Source organism: Rana temporaria, chromosome 2, assembly GCF_905171775.1.
Source record: "Rana temporaria chromosome 2, aRanTem1.1, whole genome shotgun sequence".
Lineage (NCBI taxonomy): Eukaryota > Metazoa > Chordata > Amphibia > Anura > Ranidae > Rana > Rana temporaria.
In genome coordinates, this window is record NC_053490.1 from 514,746,027 (window position 1) to 514,761,742 (window position 15,716).

A 15,716-nucleotide genomic window follows, 5' to 3' on the forward strand; every position below is an offset into this window, starting at 1 on the left:
CAGGAGGGATTTCCCTGTCAGCACTGTGAATTTCTTTGGTTGCAGGAAAGAAATTTGCACACTCTATGGCATGGGGGCTCAAACTGTGTCTCTCCCAGCTGTTGCAGAACTACAAGTCCCATTGTGCCTGTGCCTGAGAGAGTCATGCTTGCAACTGTCAGCCTTGCAATGCATCATGGGACTTGTAGTTTCGCAAACAGCTGGAGAGCCACAGGTTGAGCACCCATGCTCTATGGCAGGGATATGCAATTAGCGGACCTCCAGCTGTTGCAAATCTACAAGTCCCATCATGCCTCTGGATGTCATGCTTGAGGCTGTCAGTCTTGCTATGCCTCTTGGGACTTGTAGTTCTGAAACAACTGGTGGTCTGCTAATTGCATATCCCTGCGTCTATGGCCTGCCTGAGGACTGGTAAAGCTGCAGTATATTGCATCTTTTTTTTTCTTTCAGGGTGGCAGAATTTCATACATACTTGTTGGTTGCCACTCTTTGGGAAAGTCAATAGCAGTTGCCCAGGAAAATTCTAAGTCTTGTGTGAACGTTGCTCAGTCTGGCCACGCTTCGCTGTCTATTCTGGCCTCTTCATACCTTTTTTAGATGCCTACAAAGACTAGAAGAAACCCGATTACTGCAGTGTTAATCCTTTTGCTAAGTCTTTAATCAGTTTTCCTCTATTGACCCAGGTCTGTGTTTTGAAGAACTGATATTCTTGTTGGAATGTCAAAAAATATTTTCCTGTGTCTAGTGTATATACAGATTTTTTTTAAAGCGGTATTTACCCAAAAGCAAATATTTTATTATAGCATACTAATTCTTACATGTGATGGCTGCATTTTGTTTTATTTTTTTATGCTTTCTTATATTTGCACCTGGTGATCCAACCAGTAAGTCTTTTAAAAAGCACAAGCTCTCCTGCAAATGTAGCAGTTACAGGGATGAGACCAACCATTTAACACTTATTTATGCAAAACCTTTATCCCAAAAGGAAGAAGTTTGCTTTAACTGCTGGGCTTCAGTTTGTTAGGCTCCATGCACACAGAAGCTGATAAACTGCAGTTTATTGGCGTTTTTTTAAAAAGCTCATAAACTGAACTCTGTTAGCCTTAGCTGTGGAGTTTATTGGCTTTTTTTCTGAACGCCTGAAATTTGCGTTCAAAGTGCAGTTTTTCAGCGGGAAAAAAAATGCTCAAACGCTGGCGCCAGCGTTTTTTAGCTTTTTTTAACCATTGAAAAAAAATGCTACACAGAAAAACGCTAAAAAACTTTGAAAGGCTCCCTGCAAAGCTACTGGCGTTTTTTTTAGCTTTTTTTTTATAGCTTTTTTTTTTTTTTAGCTTGTGTGTGCATGGAGCCTTGTATTTAAAGCGGATCTCCACTCTAAAGTGGAGTCCCGCTGATCGGCACCCTCCCCCCCTCCGGTGTCACATTTGACACCTTTCAGGGGGGAGGGGGGTGCAGATACCTGTCTACAGACAGGTATCTGCACCCACTTCCGGCCCTACGATACAGGCAAAGGACGGGTTTTTTCCTTACCTTCCGTCCGTCCCCCGTTGTATGCTGGGAACACTCGGCTCCCAGCACACAGCGGGAGCCAATCGGCGGGCGCAGCGCGACTCGCGCATGCGCCGTAGGGAACCGGGCAGTGAAGCCGGAGCGCTTCACTTCCTGGTTCCCTCACCGTGGATGGAGGGGGGGAGCAGCAGGGTGACGAGCGATCGGCTCGTCATCTGCTGCGATCACCGCTGGACTCCAGGACAGGTAAGTGTCCTTATATTAAAAGTCAGCAGCTGCAGTATTTGTAGCTGCTGGCTTTTAATATATTTTTTTAGTGGCACATCCGCTTTAAAGCGCAGCTCCAGGCTCCTTCAGAAAAATAAGTCAGTTGCTACAAATACTGTAGCTGCTGACTTTTAATATAAGGACACATACCTGTCCGGGGATCACGCAATGTCGACACCCTGCGCCGGCATCTGTACTAAGGGAAACAGGAAGTGAAGCCTTGCGGCTTCACAGCCTGTTTCCTACTGCGCAAGCACGAGTCGCACTATGCTTTCTAAATGGTCCCGCTGTCTTCTGGGACCTGTGTGCCCCAGAAGGCAGCAGGTGGGGAGGAGGGGCCAGACATACTCGTAGATATCCGCAGTGATCTTGCACGAAAGTGGGAGTGGGTACAAGTGGTGGGAAAGAGGAGGGGTATGAAATGCACGTAGATTGCTGATCGCCGATCTTAAAGTGAGAGCGGGTACCTTTCAAAACCAGGTACCTGCTCTCACTGGCAAATGTGGCTGAGGAGGGGGGCAGGGGGTGGGAGAGAAGGGTGCAAACAAGCGCAACTTACCCTTTTGTGTGGAGCTCCACTTTAAATCTGCCTGTATACTCTACCCCCCAACCCCCCCCCCCTTCCTGTCTGACAATGCTGCTAAAAGGTGCCCACTGTGCTGTTTCGTCCAGAGTTGGGGCATTCTAAGGATGGGTTCACACACAACGTACAGCTGCTGAAGAGGTAAACCCCTGTGGTTTCCTCACCGCCAGCTGTCAGTTGACGCTGTGGTTGCAGTGTGCTGCACGATTCAGCATATCGTGTTGCTCCCTTTTTTTTATATTTTCCTCACTTTACTTTATTTGAAGTTTAAAAAAGTACACTTAATTTATGTCGCGTGTGTTTGTGTGGGCCGCGTGATACGACAAGTATCTTTGGGGCGACAGACATTTTTAACAATGCTGTTGATGGGAGCATCACTCCTGCTGCGCGATTGTCTTCTGATAGCAGGAGGTTTTCCCGCCTTCAGAATGCAATAATCACTGCTGCTGGCGGCAGTGATCATACAAGAAAATAAAAAAGCAGACTTTCGATTTGTGTATGGCCAGTAGAAATGAGCTGTGAGTTTGAGTTGAACATGAGTTCAACTTGAACATTGGCTGTTCGCCAGTTTGGGGTGTGCGCGGCAAATCCGAAAAGCCGCGGAACACCCTGTAAAAGTCTATGGGAGAATTATAAAGTGCTCATTTTAAAGGTTAATTTTCAAGTTATTTTCCTAAAAAGTGTTTGGGGACCCGGGTCCTGCCCCAGGGGACATTTATCAATGCAAAAAAGTTTTAAAAACTGCAGTTTTTTTCGGGAGCAGTGATTTCAATAATGCTTAAAGTGAAACAATAAAAGGTAAATAAATGAACTTTTGCATGATATTCTAAGTTTCACCTGTATGTTATGTCAGATATGTTGTACCCCTGTGTGGGTGAATAGTTGTTACGCTTTCTACAATAAAAACAATTGTACCACAATTTCAGACAGTTCATCAGGAAGCGGCTGAAACTAGCATAGTGAAAATTTCGTACCTGGGGGGTGTCTAAAGTATGCCTGTAAAGTAGCGCATGTTTCCCGTGCTTAATTGTCCCTGCAAAAAGTGTAATTTCTGAAGGAAAAAAAGTAATTTAAAACTAAAAGCGGCTATTAATGAATGGTCGGTCCCGGCAATACAGAGAAAAGCAATTTGATTTTTTTTCAATTCATTAATAGCGCAAGTAGTTATAAATTACTTTTTTTCCCCTTCATAAATGACATTTTGTGCAGGGAACCAAAATTAAAATAAAGTTTGCAGGTCCCCCCAAATTCCATATCAGGCCCTTCAGGTCTGGTATGGATTTTAAGGGGAACTCCCCACCGAAGTAAAAAAAAATGACGTGGGGTCCCCCCAAAAATCCATACCAGACCCTTTATACGAGCACGCAACCTGGCAGGCCGCAGGAAAATAAGGGGGGACGAGAGCGCCCCCTTCCTGAACTGTACCAGGCCACATGCCCTCAACATGAGGATGCTTTGGGGGTCCCCCAAAGCACCTTGTCCCCAAGTTGATGGGGACAAGGGCCTCATCCCCACAACCCTTGCCTGGTGGTTGTGGGGGTCTGCGGGTAGGGGACTTATCGGAAAATCTGGAAGCCCCCTTTAACAAAGGGGGCCCCCAGATCCCGCCCCCATGTGAATTGATAAGGGGTACATTGTACTCCTTTTAGGAGTCCCTATTACAAAATGACGGCGGTAAAGTGGTTTCAGTATCCTGACCCGACGTCATATGACGTCTTCAGGATATTGAGCCGCTGCGCGCCCCCGGGGGTGCACATCGCGGCGATCGTTGTTACGGGGTGTCAGTCTGACACCTCGCAACACCGATCTAGGTAAAGAGGCTTTGACAGAGACTCTACCAAGTGATCAGCCTTGTCCAATCACAGCTGATCACGATGTAAACAAGAAATGCTGGTTATCGGCTTTTCCTCACTCGCGTCTGTCAGAAGCGAGTAGAGGAGAGCCGATCGGCTGCTCCTCTGACGGGGGGTTTGTGCTGATCGATTATCAGCGCAGCCCCCCCCGAGGATGCCCACCAGGGATGCCCACAATGGATGCCAGTCAGTGCCCACAATGGATGCCAGTCAGTGCCCACAATGGGCATCACTGATTGGCAGGCATTATTGTTTGGCACTGATTGGCATTTATTAGTGCCACCTATCTGTGCCCATCCGTGCCGCCTATCTGTGCTGCATACTAGTGCCCAATCAGTGCTGCATATTAGTGCCCATCATCGGTGCCCATCAGTGCCATCCCATCAGTGCCCATCAGTGAAGGAGAAAATTAACTTATTTACAAAGTTTTGTAATGGAAACAAAAAAAAAGCATTTGTTTTTAAAATTTTTCAGGTCTATTTGAATTTTTTTTAGCAGAAAAAAAACCCCCCAGAGGTGATCAAATACCACCAAAAGAAAGCTCTATTTGTGGAAACAAAATGATAAAAATTTAGTTTGGGTACAGTGTAGGACGACCGCACAATTGTCATTCAAAGTGCAACAGCGCTGAAAGCTGAAAATTGGTCTGGGCAGGAAGGTGTATAAGTGCCCGGTATGGAAGTGATTAAAATGAGCACTTTTGATTTTTCATGTTCGTGTTCCATAGACTTGACGGTGTTCGAACAAATTTTCTGCCTGTTCTGGTGCGAACCGAACTGGGGGGTGTTCGGCTCGTCCCTAATGGCCAGCTATACAGTAAATGCTTTGATACACAGTACTGTTAGGTTCAGCTTTTGTGGAGACTCTATTATCTAGGAATTTGCCAGTAAAAGATTTGTAACAAATTTGCGTTGGCTAAAACAAAAGGGCTTTTATTTGTAAAGTTGCTGAAGAATGCAAATTTGCTCTGTTTTTACCAACTGCTACAATGTTTTCTTGTAGACAGTCTCTTTCTGCTCACAGTAGTTTTAATGCGCTCTGTTAACTTAAATATTTCATAACTTGCATGCAAAAGTGTATAAAGCTGGTCATACACTATGCTAGTGTCAGCCGCTTCCTGATGAACTGTCTGAAATTGTGGTACAATTGTTTTTATTGTAGAAAGCATAACAGCGTAAAAACCATTCACCCACGCAGGGGTACAACATATCTGACATAACATACAGGTGAAACTCGAAAATTAGAATATCATGCAAAGGCCGCTATGTATGTATTCACTGTAAACTGGGTACTTTAATTTGTGTTATAGCATGTGTTTACATCCCCCCGCCGTTCACGGCAGCGGTGCTCCGGCTCCTCCTTTCTTTCTTGGATGGCAGGCCGGATGTCCCGTTGCTCGTGATGGGCGACTTTAATTGCTGTTTGGATCAGGTGGCAGATAGACATCCGGCCCCTCGACCCTCTGCCCTTGCTAGGAGTACTCCCCTGGCGCAGTTGTTGCAAGAGGTGGGCTGGGTGGATATCTGGAGGCACCGTAATCCGGGAGGCAGGCAGTTTACGTGTTTTTCAAAGACATGGCTGTCTGTCTAGGATAGATCTGGGGGTGGGAAGTCTGAGCATGCTTCCGCTGATAGCGGACCTGTTGCACAGGCCCCGCAGCGTGTCGGATCACTCAGCTCTGGTGGTGCAGCTCTTTGTGGCTCCGCAGGGAAACTTGGTCAAGGCACCGTGGAAACTAAATGCGTTTTGGCTGAAACTCATCCGATCCCATGAGGAGATAATGGAGGGGGTGCGGGGGTACTTTGCAGCGGGAGACGGAATGGAGATTGATGTGGTACACTGGGACGCCTTTAAGGCGTATCTTCGGGGCCTCCTTATAAGGGAAGTGATGAATGGGGTCAAGAAGGCTTCTACTGCTTTGCTGATAGATGTGGAGAGCAGGGTTCAGGACATGGAGCGGGCTTACATCGCTGATCCTTCTGATTTGACCAGGGAGACCTGGCAGGCTGCTCAGTCTACCTACCAGCAGTTGCTCTCCTCGTCGACTGAGAAGAAGAGGTTCTTTGCTAAGCAGGCGTTCTTTGAGGAGGGTGAGAAAAACGGCCGTATACTGGCGCGGATTGCAAACTCCCATCAACGCTCGCCGGCTATAGGGGCTATAAGATCAGGGTCCGGAGGAATAGTCTCACAACCAGAACAGATTATGCAGGAACTGGCGGGTTTCTACGAGGCCCTGTACAGTTCTGGTACGGCATATGCTCAGGGGGATCTGGAGCTATATTTGGCCCAATTGGTCTTCCCAGAGTTGTCCGATGACCAGCGTACCTTGTTGGATAAGCCAATCATTGTAGAGGAGTTGATGGAGGCAGTCGGCGCTTTCCCTAATTGCAAGGCCCCGGGGGAGGATGGTCTGCCCATGGAAGTGTACAAACAGTACTCTGAAGTACTACTCCCTCAACTACTAAAGGTCTTTAACAACGCCAGGGAGAGGGGGACCCTGCCCCCCCTCAATGACTAAGGCTAACATAGTTCTGTTGCTCAAGCCAGGCAAGGATCCCGTAGACCCAGGGGCTTATCACCCCATATCCTCACTACAAAGCGACGTTAAGATACTGGCCAAAGTGATAGCCATTCGGCTGAATGGGGTGATAACTTCAATTGTGCATGGAGACCAGGCTGGTTTCATGCCCAATAAATCCACGGCGGTTAATCTTAGGAGGTTGTTCCTTAATATGCAGGCACAGGCGGGCAGTAGGGCACTGCTGTCCTTAGACGCTACAAAGGCGTTTGATAGCATAGATTGGAACTATCTTTGGACAGTGTTACAGAAATTTGGGTTTGGCCCTGTCTATATATCCTGGGTGCGTTTGTTGTACTGCCAGCCACGGACGGCAATAAGGACATTTGGTTCCTTGTCGGGGAGCTTTGCATTGAGGAGGGGGACGCGGCAGGGATGCCCTCTGTCCCCTCTCCTCTTTGCTTTGGCTATCGAACCGCTGGCCATTAGTATTAGGGCTAACCCTCGCATCACCGGTTTCTGCTATGGAGACGAGCAGGAAAAGGTGATGTTATATGCGGATGATACCCTTCTTTTGTTGGGGTATACAGATACCTCCCTCAGGGAGGCAATGGTGGCAATTTTCTGGTTTGCTCATAAATTGGTCAAAGTCGGCCTTGCTTTTGCTGGACGGTGATGACACGCAGGTGATTAACCACCTATGCCCTATACCCATTACTTCCTCCTTTAAGTACCTAGGGATACAGATTACAGCTAGGCCACGGGACTTCATTCATCTCAATATCTCCCCCTTGCTACTGCGGTTTAGGGACAAAGTTAAAACTTGGAAGGCCCTGCTCCTGTCTGTTGCAGGCCGGGTGAATCTAATCAAGATGATACTTATGCCGCAACTGTTGTACTTTCTCCATAACACCCCCATGGTCATTCCCTTGAAGGTTTTTCACAGTTAATAGTATCTTCCGTGGCCTCATCTGGAAAGATAGGGCTCCTAGGATCAAATTGGAACACCTGCAGAGACTTAAAGATAGCGGGGGATTGGCATTGCCAAACCCCTGGTTATACTACTTAGCGGCCCAGATGCAGCAGATGGTCGGTATGTTTCGGCCGGCAGTGCGATCCTCTGCTCAGAAGCTTCTGGAGCACACCGTGGGCAGAATTCTGATCCCTGAGGCGCTGGAAGCGCAGGCCTTTGCTAAACCACATAAGAAGTTTCCCACTTTTAGTCTAATTCAGAAGGTATGGAACAAGGTCAAATATGTCCAGAATGCGGAAGGGTATACGAAATACAGTCCCATATGGCAAAATGACACTTACACTGAACTGGCCAAGTTGCAATCGGGGGCTAGATGGAAACGGTATGGGATTACGCACCTCACACACATATTCCGTAATGGAGTGTTACGTACGTTCCCTGCGCTGCGAGAGGCGTTCGGCTTGCCGCAGTCAATGTACTTCTCCTATTTACAGTTGAGACATGCAGTGGTGGCGCAGGGTCGCTCCTCGGAGTGGTGCCTGTCGCCGACCCCTGCTTTTGATCTTTTTGGGGATGCTGGGACGTCAAAAGGCTTTATCTCCCAGTGCTATGCCATTTTGCTGCAGTATGTGATGAAGCAGCATCCCCTGAGGATAAGGGAAAGGTGGGAGGCGGATGCGGGGGAGTTGGATGGTGAACAGTGGGAGGAAATTTTTCAGGCGGTAGGCAGGTGCTCGCTGAATGTATCACAAAGGCTTACCCAGTTGTATATTCTGTTACGTACCTACTATACCCCACACAGGCTTAATAAGATGAATCCCCAACTTGACCCTACTTGTGGAGATTTAATTCATATGCTATGGAGATGTCCCAAGCCCCATACTTATTGGGCAGGAGTTGAGTGCCGTTAACTTAGCATTTGGCGTGGCTCTTCCACAGGACCCGATTGGGGGCTCTGGAGGAGTACGAATGGGAAGAGGCAGATAGAGAAGCGATACACAGGGTGCTGTTCCAGGCGAGAAAGCTCATCATGGTTCATTGGAGAGCTGAGGCTCCCCCGACCCGTGCTGAATGGATTGCCAATATTGGGACAGTGTTGAGGATGGAGAAATTGATCTATCAGCACAGGGGTACTGCCCACAAGTTTGAGAAGCTATGGGCAAAGTGGCTGGATGTACCGGGTCTTGCCCCGGTGGACTTGGTGATGGATAGGTTGCTGGGCATTAATGTTGGGTGAGATGTGGATTGTGATAAGATGCCATGAGAATGTTGTTTGGATTTTTGGGAGGGGGGAGCTACCGCCAGATTGGGGATGCTATGTCTGTATTTGTCATTTTCTCTCTGTTTTTATCTCTATCTTATATCTGTCCCCGATATGTCGAGGGGATTTTGTATGCCTTGTACCTCTGCAAACTAAATAAAACTTTTGTTGGATTAAATTTTTTTTTGGAATATCATGCAAAAGTTCATTTATTTCACTAGTGCAACGTAAAAGGTGAAACTAATATATGAGACTCATTACATGCAAAGCAAGATAGTTCAAGCCGTGATTTGTCATAATTGTGATGATTGTGGCTTACAGCTCATGAAAACCCCAAATCCACAATCTAAGAAAATTAGAATATTACATGCAATCTATAAAACAAGGATTGTACACAGAACAATATCGGACCTCTGAAAAGTAGAAGCATGCATATGTACTCAGTACTTGGTTTGGGCCCCTTTTGCAGCAATTACTGCCTCAATGTGGCGTGGAATGGAGGTGATCAGCCTGTGGGACTGCTGAGGTGTTATGGAAGACCAGGATGCTTCAAGAGTGGCCTTCAGCTCTTCTGCATTGTTCGGTCTCATGTCTCATCTTTCTCTTGGCAATGCCCTATAGATTCTCTATGGGCTTCAGGTCAGACGAGTTTGCTGGCCAATCAAGCACAGAAATCCCACGGTCATTGAACCAGGTTTTGGTGCTTTTGGCAGTGTGGACAGGTGCCAAGTCCTGCTGGAAAATGAAGTCGGCATCCCTATAGAGCTTGTCTGCGGAAGGAAGCATGAAGTGCTCCACAATCCTCTGGTAGACGGCTGTGGTGACCCCGGACTTAACCACTTCCAGACCTTAGGTGTTTTTCAGATTTGGTGTTTGGAAGACTAAAACAGTTTTTTCTGCTAGAAAATTACTTAAAACCCCCAAACATTATATATATTTTTTTCTAACACCCTAGAGAATAAAATAGTGGCCATTGCAATACTTTTTGTCACACCGTATTTGCGCAGCGGTCTTACAAGCGCACTTTTTTGGGGAAAAATTCACTTTTTTGAATTAAAAAATAAGACAACAATAAATTTGGCCCATTTTTTTTATATATTGTGAAAGATAATGTTGCGCTGAGTAAAATGATACCCAACATTTCACGCTTAAAAATTGCGCCCGCTCGTGGCATGGCGTCAAACTTTTACCCTTAAAAATCTCGATAGGCGACGTTTAAAAAATTCTATAGGTTGCATTTTTTGAGCTACAGAGTAGCTCTAGGGCTAGAATTATTGCTCTCGCTCTAACGATCGCGGCGATACCTCACTTGTGTGATTTGAACACCGTTTTCATATGCGGGCGCTACTCGCGTATGCGTTAGCTTCTGCGCGCAAGCTCGTTGGGACGGGGCGCTTTAAATTTTTTTTTTTTTTATTTTTTTTATTTATTTTATTACTTTTTACACTGAAGAAAAATAAAAAAAAAATTTGATCACTTTTATTCCTATTGCAAGGAATGTAAACATCCCTTGTAATAGAAAAAAACATGACAGGTCCTCTTAAATATGAGATCTGGGGTCAAAAAGACCTCAGATCTCATATTTAGACTTAAATGCAATAAAAAATAAAAAATTGAAACTTGTCATTTTTTCAAATGACAAAAAAAATGTCTCTTTAAGACGCTGGGCGGGACTAACGTTTTGACGTCACTTCCGCCCAGCAAAGCTATGAGGACGGCTACGGTAAGCGGCGGAGGGCGCGGAAGAGCGGCGGGAGGGGGGGGCCCCCTCTCCCGCCACCGATAACGGCGATCTCGCGGCAAATCCGCTGTGGAGACCGCCGTTATCGTTTACACGGCCGCCCGCTGAAAAGATGGATATCTCAGTTGTGGCAGCAGCTGCTGCCGTTACCGAGATATCCATCTTTAAAAAGAGGACGTACATTTACAATAGGCGTGTCGGCAAGTGGTTAATGAAGCACAGTGGACCAGCACCAGCAGATGACACGGCTCCCCAAATCAACAAACTGTGGAAACTTCACACTGGACTTCAAGCATCTTGCAGTGTGTGCCTCTCCATTCTTCCTCCATACTCCGGCCCCTTGGTTTCCAAATGAGATGCAAAATTTGCTCTCATCAGAAAAGAGGACTTTGGACCCCTGAGAACAGACCAGGTGTGTTTTTCTTTAGCCCAGGTAAGACGCTTCTGACGTTGTTTGTTCAGGAGTGGCTTGACAAGACGATTACGACATTTTAAGCCCATGTCCAGGATCTGTCTGTGTGTGGTGGCTCTTGATGTACTGACTCCAGCCTCAGTCCACTCCTTGTGAAAGTCCCCAACACTTTTAAATGGGCTTTTCCTGACAGTCCTCTCCAGGCTGCGGTCATCCCTGCTGCTTGTGCACCTTTTTCTTCCACATAACTTTCTATTAATGTGCTTTGATACAGCACTTTGGGAACACCCAACTTCTTTTGCAGTTACCTTTTGAGGCTTTCCCTCCACATGGAGGGTGTCAATGATGGTTTTCTGCACAACTGTCAGGTCAGCAGTCTTTCCCATGATTGTGATTTCTACTGAACCAGACTGAGAGACCATTTAAAGGCGCAGGAACCCTTTGCAGGTGTTATGGCTTAATTAGCTGATTAGAGTGGGACACTTTAAGCCTAGAATATTGCACCTTTTCACAATATTCAAATTTTCTGAGAATGTGGATTTGGCGTTTTCATGAGCTGTAAGCCATAATCATCACAATTATGACAAATCACGGCTTGAACTATCTCCTATATTTCACCTTTTTAATTTGCTTTAGTGAAATAAATTAACTTTTGCATGATATTCAAATTTGTTGAGTTTCACCTGTATAGGCATGGGCAAGGAAATATCTGTGAATTCTGCATGTCCACTGAGTAACCTAGGGGTAAAAACCGCAGGTCCACGTTTGTACTCCGAGACTCTTGTGGATAATTTAAGGAAATAGAAGGAAAGCAGGAAGGTCACCTGGGGTGTGCTGTTGTCACAAGGTCAGTATAACTAAAAGGGGACATACCCAAGAAGTAATTTAAAAATAAAGAAGTAAATATACAGGGAACGGGTGGGTGGGCTAACATGAGAAGAAATGTTGACGGAAGGCAGGATTAGGCCTTGTACACACGACCGGATCTATCCGCTGGGATTTATCTGCAGATCAGTTCCAGCGGATAGATCCGGTCGTGTGTACGGCCTAGCGGACATTTATCGGCGGATAAAAATCCAGCCGACGGATTTCAAGCGGATAAAAATTTCTTAGCATGCTAAGAAATCTATCCGCTTGAATCCTGTCCAGCGGATTGATCCGGTGGTCTGTACAGACTCACCAGGTCAATCCGTCCGCTCCCCTCCCTCGCATGCGTCGTAATGATTCGACGCATGCGTGGAAGTCTTTACCTTCCAGCGGCGCCTCACTCCAGGCCTTCTGACAGCCAGCGGCAACAGTTGTTAACATACAACCGAAGCAGCGGAAGGTTAATCTTATAGATTTTTTTTTTTTTTGTCTGTATGACTAGCTTTAGGCTACATCCACACGAATGTACAGTATGTAAAGTGCTGTGTAAATGGTCAGCTCACTATATGCCGTAATAAATAAAAGCCATTCGGAAAAGTGATTAAAAAATCTTTTCACTGTGGACACTTTTATTTTTATAAGGAATGATTATAATTCCTCAAATGTTTTGTTGCTTCCTTCCCTTCCATTTCTTCTATGAGTGTCACAGAAGCAAGGATTAAATTCCAGCTACGGAAAAGTGTAAAATGATCCCTTGCAGTGGGGCTGCACTGCAAGAGATAAAGTGATTGTAAAGGTTCATTGTTTATACTCGCCTGCTCTGTGTGAGGGTTTTGAACAGGGCAGCCCCGATCCTCCTCTTCTGGGGTGGTCCAACGGTGCTCCTGACCCCTCCTTTCAATCGGGTGCCCCCACACAGTGCTGCTCTCAATGGGGGCACCTGTGCGTCCATTGACAGCAGGACTCGGCCCCACCCCCCAGCTCTTGTGTCACTGGATTTGATTGACCACAGCAGGAGCCAATGGCTCCTGCTGCGATCAATCTATCCAATGAGGACAAAGACTGGCTGGAGCGGCTGGGCTCGTGCTCCTTGCTGGATAGATCAGGTTCGGATAAGAAAAAAGAGGGGGAGCTCTGGGGGGCTGCAGCACAAATTTTTCACCTTAATGCATTAAGGTGAAAAACTTGGGACTTTACAACCCCTTTTTAATTGCTCATCATGTCTAGGGGAATTAAGAAACATGTTTGCTTACCTGATCCTCCACTCTTTCAGCAGATTGTTCCCCTGCGGTCAACTGTCCCTCAGTGTCGTCATGTCCAATGCAGGTCTATGGACCCTGCTTTGATCTTAATCAGCGTTCACCAAACTGTAGCCGGGGGGGATGCTGCCCTTTGCTTGCTTTTATCTGGTCCTTGGAAAACACTCACTGAGACAAGACACTATTGCTCCCACTGACGCCAGCGATGGGAAGCTGTTGCTCCTACTGACGCCAACATCTGGCCCCCCTATAGTCTGAAGGACAGTAAACTGGCCATTTGTTTGTAGACCCCAGGTCTTGATGTCAGGACCCTAGACAACTGTAGCATGGGCGAGAAGAGGCTGTGGGGACTGGTCCAGCTGCAAGAGGACTTAGGCTGTACAACATCAAATAAGCTTTATTCACATCAATGACGTTATTGTGTTTTTCTGTAAAAAAAAAAGAAAACTTTCTGTCAAAAGCTGATGTATAGGACGTTATTAGCAATAATCCTGATAAATATGTCCCCATGCTTCTAACGGCCATACGGATGTTGGAAAATGTTGAGAAATCAAAGGTTGTGTAGCCACGTGTACCCCCAGGCATGTGAACGATGTCAGTGAAGACACTGGCACATAACGTAAGTGATCCTGTACTTTGCATAGAACAATCTACTCACTAGGCTGAGAAAATCTGAGACAATCTGGAGATCTGTGCATAAGAGTGTTTGTACCCTTTTAATGTGATGCTAAACCCATAAGAGTAAAATCAGTCTGTATATGTAGTAAAGCAGGGTTTGTTATACTTTCTGTGGACCCTAAGGGGTTTGATCTGATCCTACTGCCATTCTTCCACTGTCGTCCCCCCCCCCCCCCCCCCAAGTCATTTCCTGATAAGACAGAACCTTTGGAGTCACTCTGCACATGCTCAGTTTGATGTGAATCCTATTTTTTTTTCTTGGGAGGGTGCATGTGATCAGCACAGGACCAATCGGCACTCTCAAGACAGAGGGTCAGGGGTCCTGCAGCCTCATAGTACAGTCAGAGGAGAATGTATACTCCTACAAGGTTTAACTAGACATTGATAGAAGTCACATGACTGCTGATGAGAAAAGGTATTTAGCAGTTTATATTTACTAAAATTGCATTTCCATGTTCTGTGTACTGTGGGAGACCAGATATAGTGACCGCAGGCTCCTGGGTTGGGTAACATCTCAAGTATGAACAGCATGGACACTTTCCTTGTTTTGTGTAACTTTTTTTTTTTCTTTTTTCTTTTTCTTCCCCCAGAGCTGTACTTCTTGATAGCGCGATTCCTTTCAAATGGACCCTGTATTAGGTCTGCAGAGGTAAGTTAGATTTTTATTTGCTAGTGATATATACATCAGCAATTGGCAAGTAGGTTTTCCTGGCTACTTCAAATGCCAGATGGCTTCTTGACTGGACTCAGTGACTCCAGAATTCAACATTATTTCCACTCCAAATTTGAACTCCAGGCAGTCATTGAACTACACTAAGATACACATATGGAGCTCTTTTACTCACAAAACAAAATGTTTTGTATTTCCATCAATTTCGTTTTCAAGTTTACAAACCTTTGACAGACGGGGGCCAGGTTGGTGACCTCTTTTCTTTACTGCTGTTAAACAGTGCAGTTATCTCTACCTCCCAGTATATTGCTGGACAGCAAAAGAGCAGCAACATGGTAAGCTCATCCCTTCTCTTCTGTCAATATACACTATTTTACCAAAAGTATTGGGACACTTGCCTTTATACGCACATTAAAGCGGAGTTCCGCCCAAAAAAAATATTAAAAATCGGCAGTTACTAAAAGTCAGCAGCTGCAGTATTTGTATTAGGACACTTACCTGTCCAGAGCGCCCGTAATGTCAGCACCCGAAGCCGATCTTTCCCTCGGGTGGAGGCGCCGCCATCTTCGGTAAGGGATTCAGGAAGTGATACCTTGCGGCTTCACTTCCTGGTTCCCTACTTTGCATGCTTGAGTGGCGCAGCGCTATCTAAAGAAAAGAAGTGAAAAAATATTGAGCCAATCTTAAAGAAAAAACAAATATAGGCTGCAAAACACAACAAACAGACTGGTTTGTGAAAGATAAAAAAAGTAAAGTGTGGCGCTATGGCTGTAACGGAAAGATAAAAATCTTAATGATGATACCCTTCCTTATAACGGCATCAAGGACCTCATAGGGTGTATTCCTTGGAGGAAATATGTGATATTAAAGTGTAACATAAAATGTAAATCTCCAAAATGCATATAAAATAAATTGTAAACAATTGTATGGGTGTTTCAACCACTGTGTACATAAAACATTAATGCCAATGAACAATATAAAATAGCCCTAAAATTAGGGAAATAAATATATAATAAACAGTGATAAGTCTACAATGTAAAAATGTTGTTATTAGGTATCATCACAGCTTCGTCAATGGACTACCCGTTCACCCGCTCGCTGCTGACTTTTTATTTTTTTAGT

At 45.6% G+C, this 15,716-nt stretch overlaps 1 protein-coding gene across 6 annotated transcripts in view; it reads left to right on the forward strand.

Annotated features, from left to right (window-relative positions):
* The window catches only part of LOC120927972 (bromodomain and WD repeat-containing protein 1-like), a 209,478-nt gene that overhangs the window by 9,842 nt on the left and 183,920 nt on the right, over positions 1–15,716 (forward strand). For all 6 annotated transcript variants that reach the window (XM_040339002.1, XM_040339004.1, XM_040339001.1 and 3 more), the window contains exon 2: positions 14,515–14,573. In XM_040339002.1, coding sequence (XP_040194936.1) covers positions 14,515–14,573 — 59 coding nt within the window. The remainder of the gene's footprint in view (positions 1–14,514; positions 14,574–15,716) is intronic.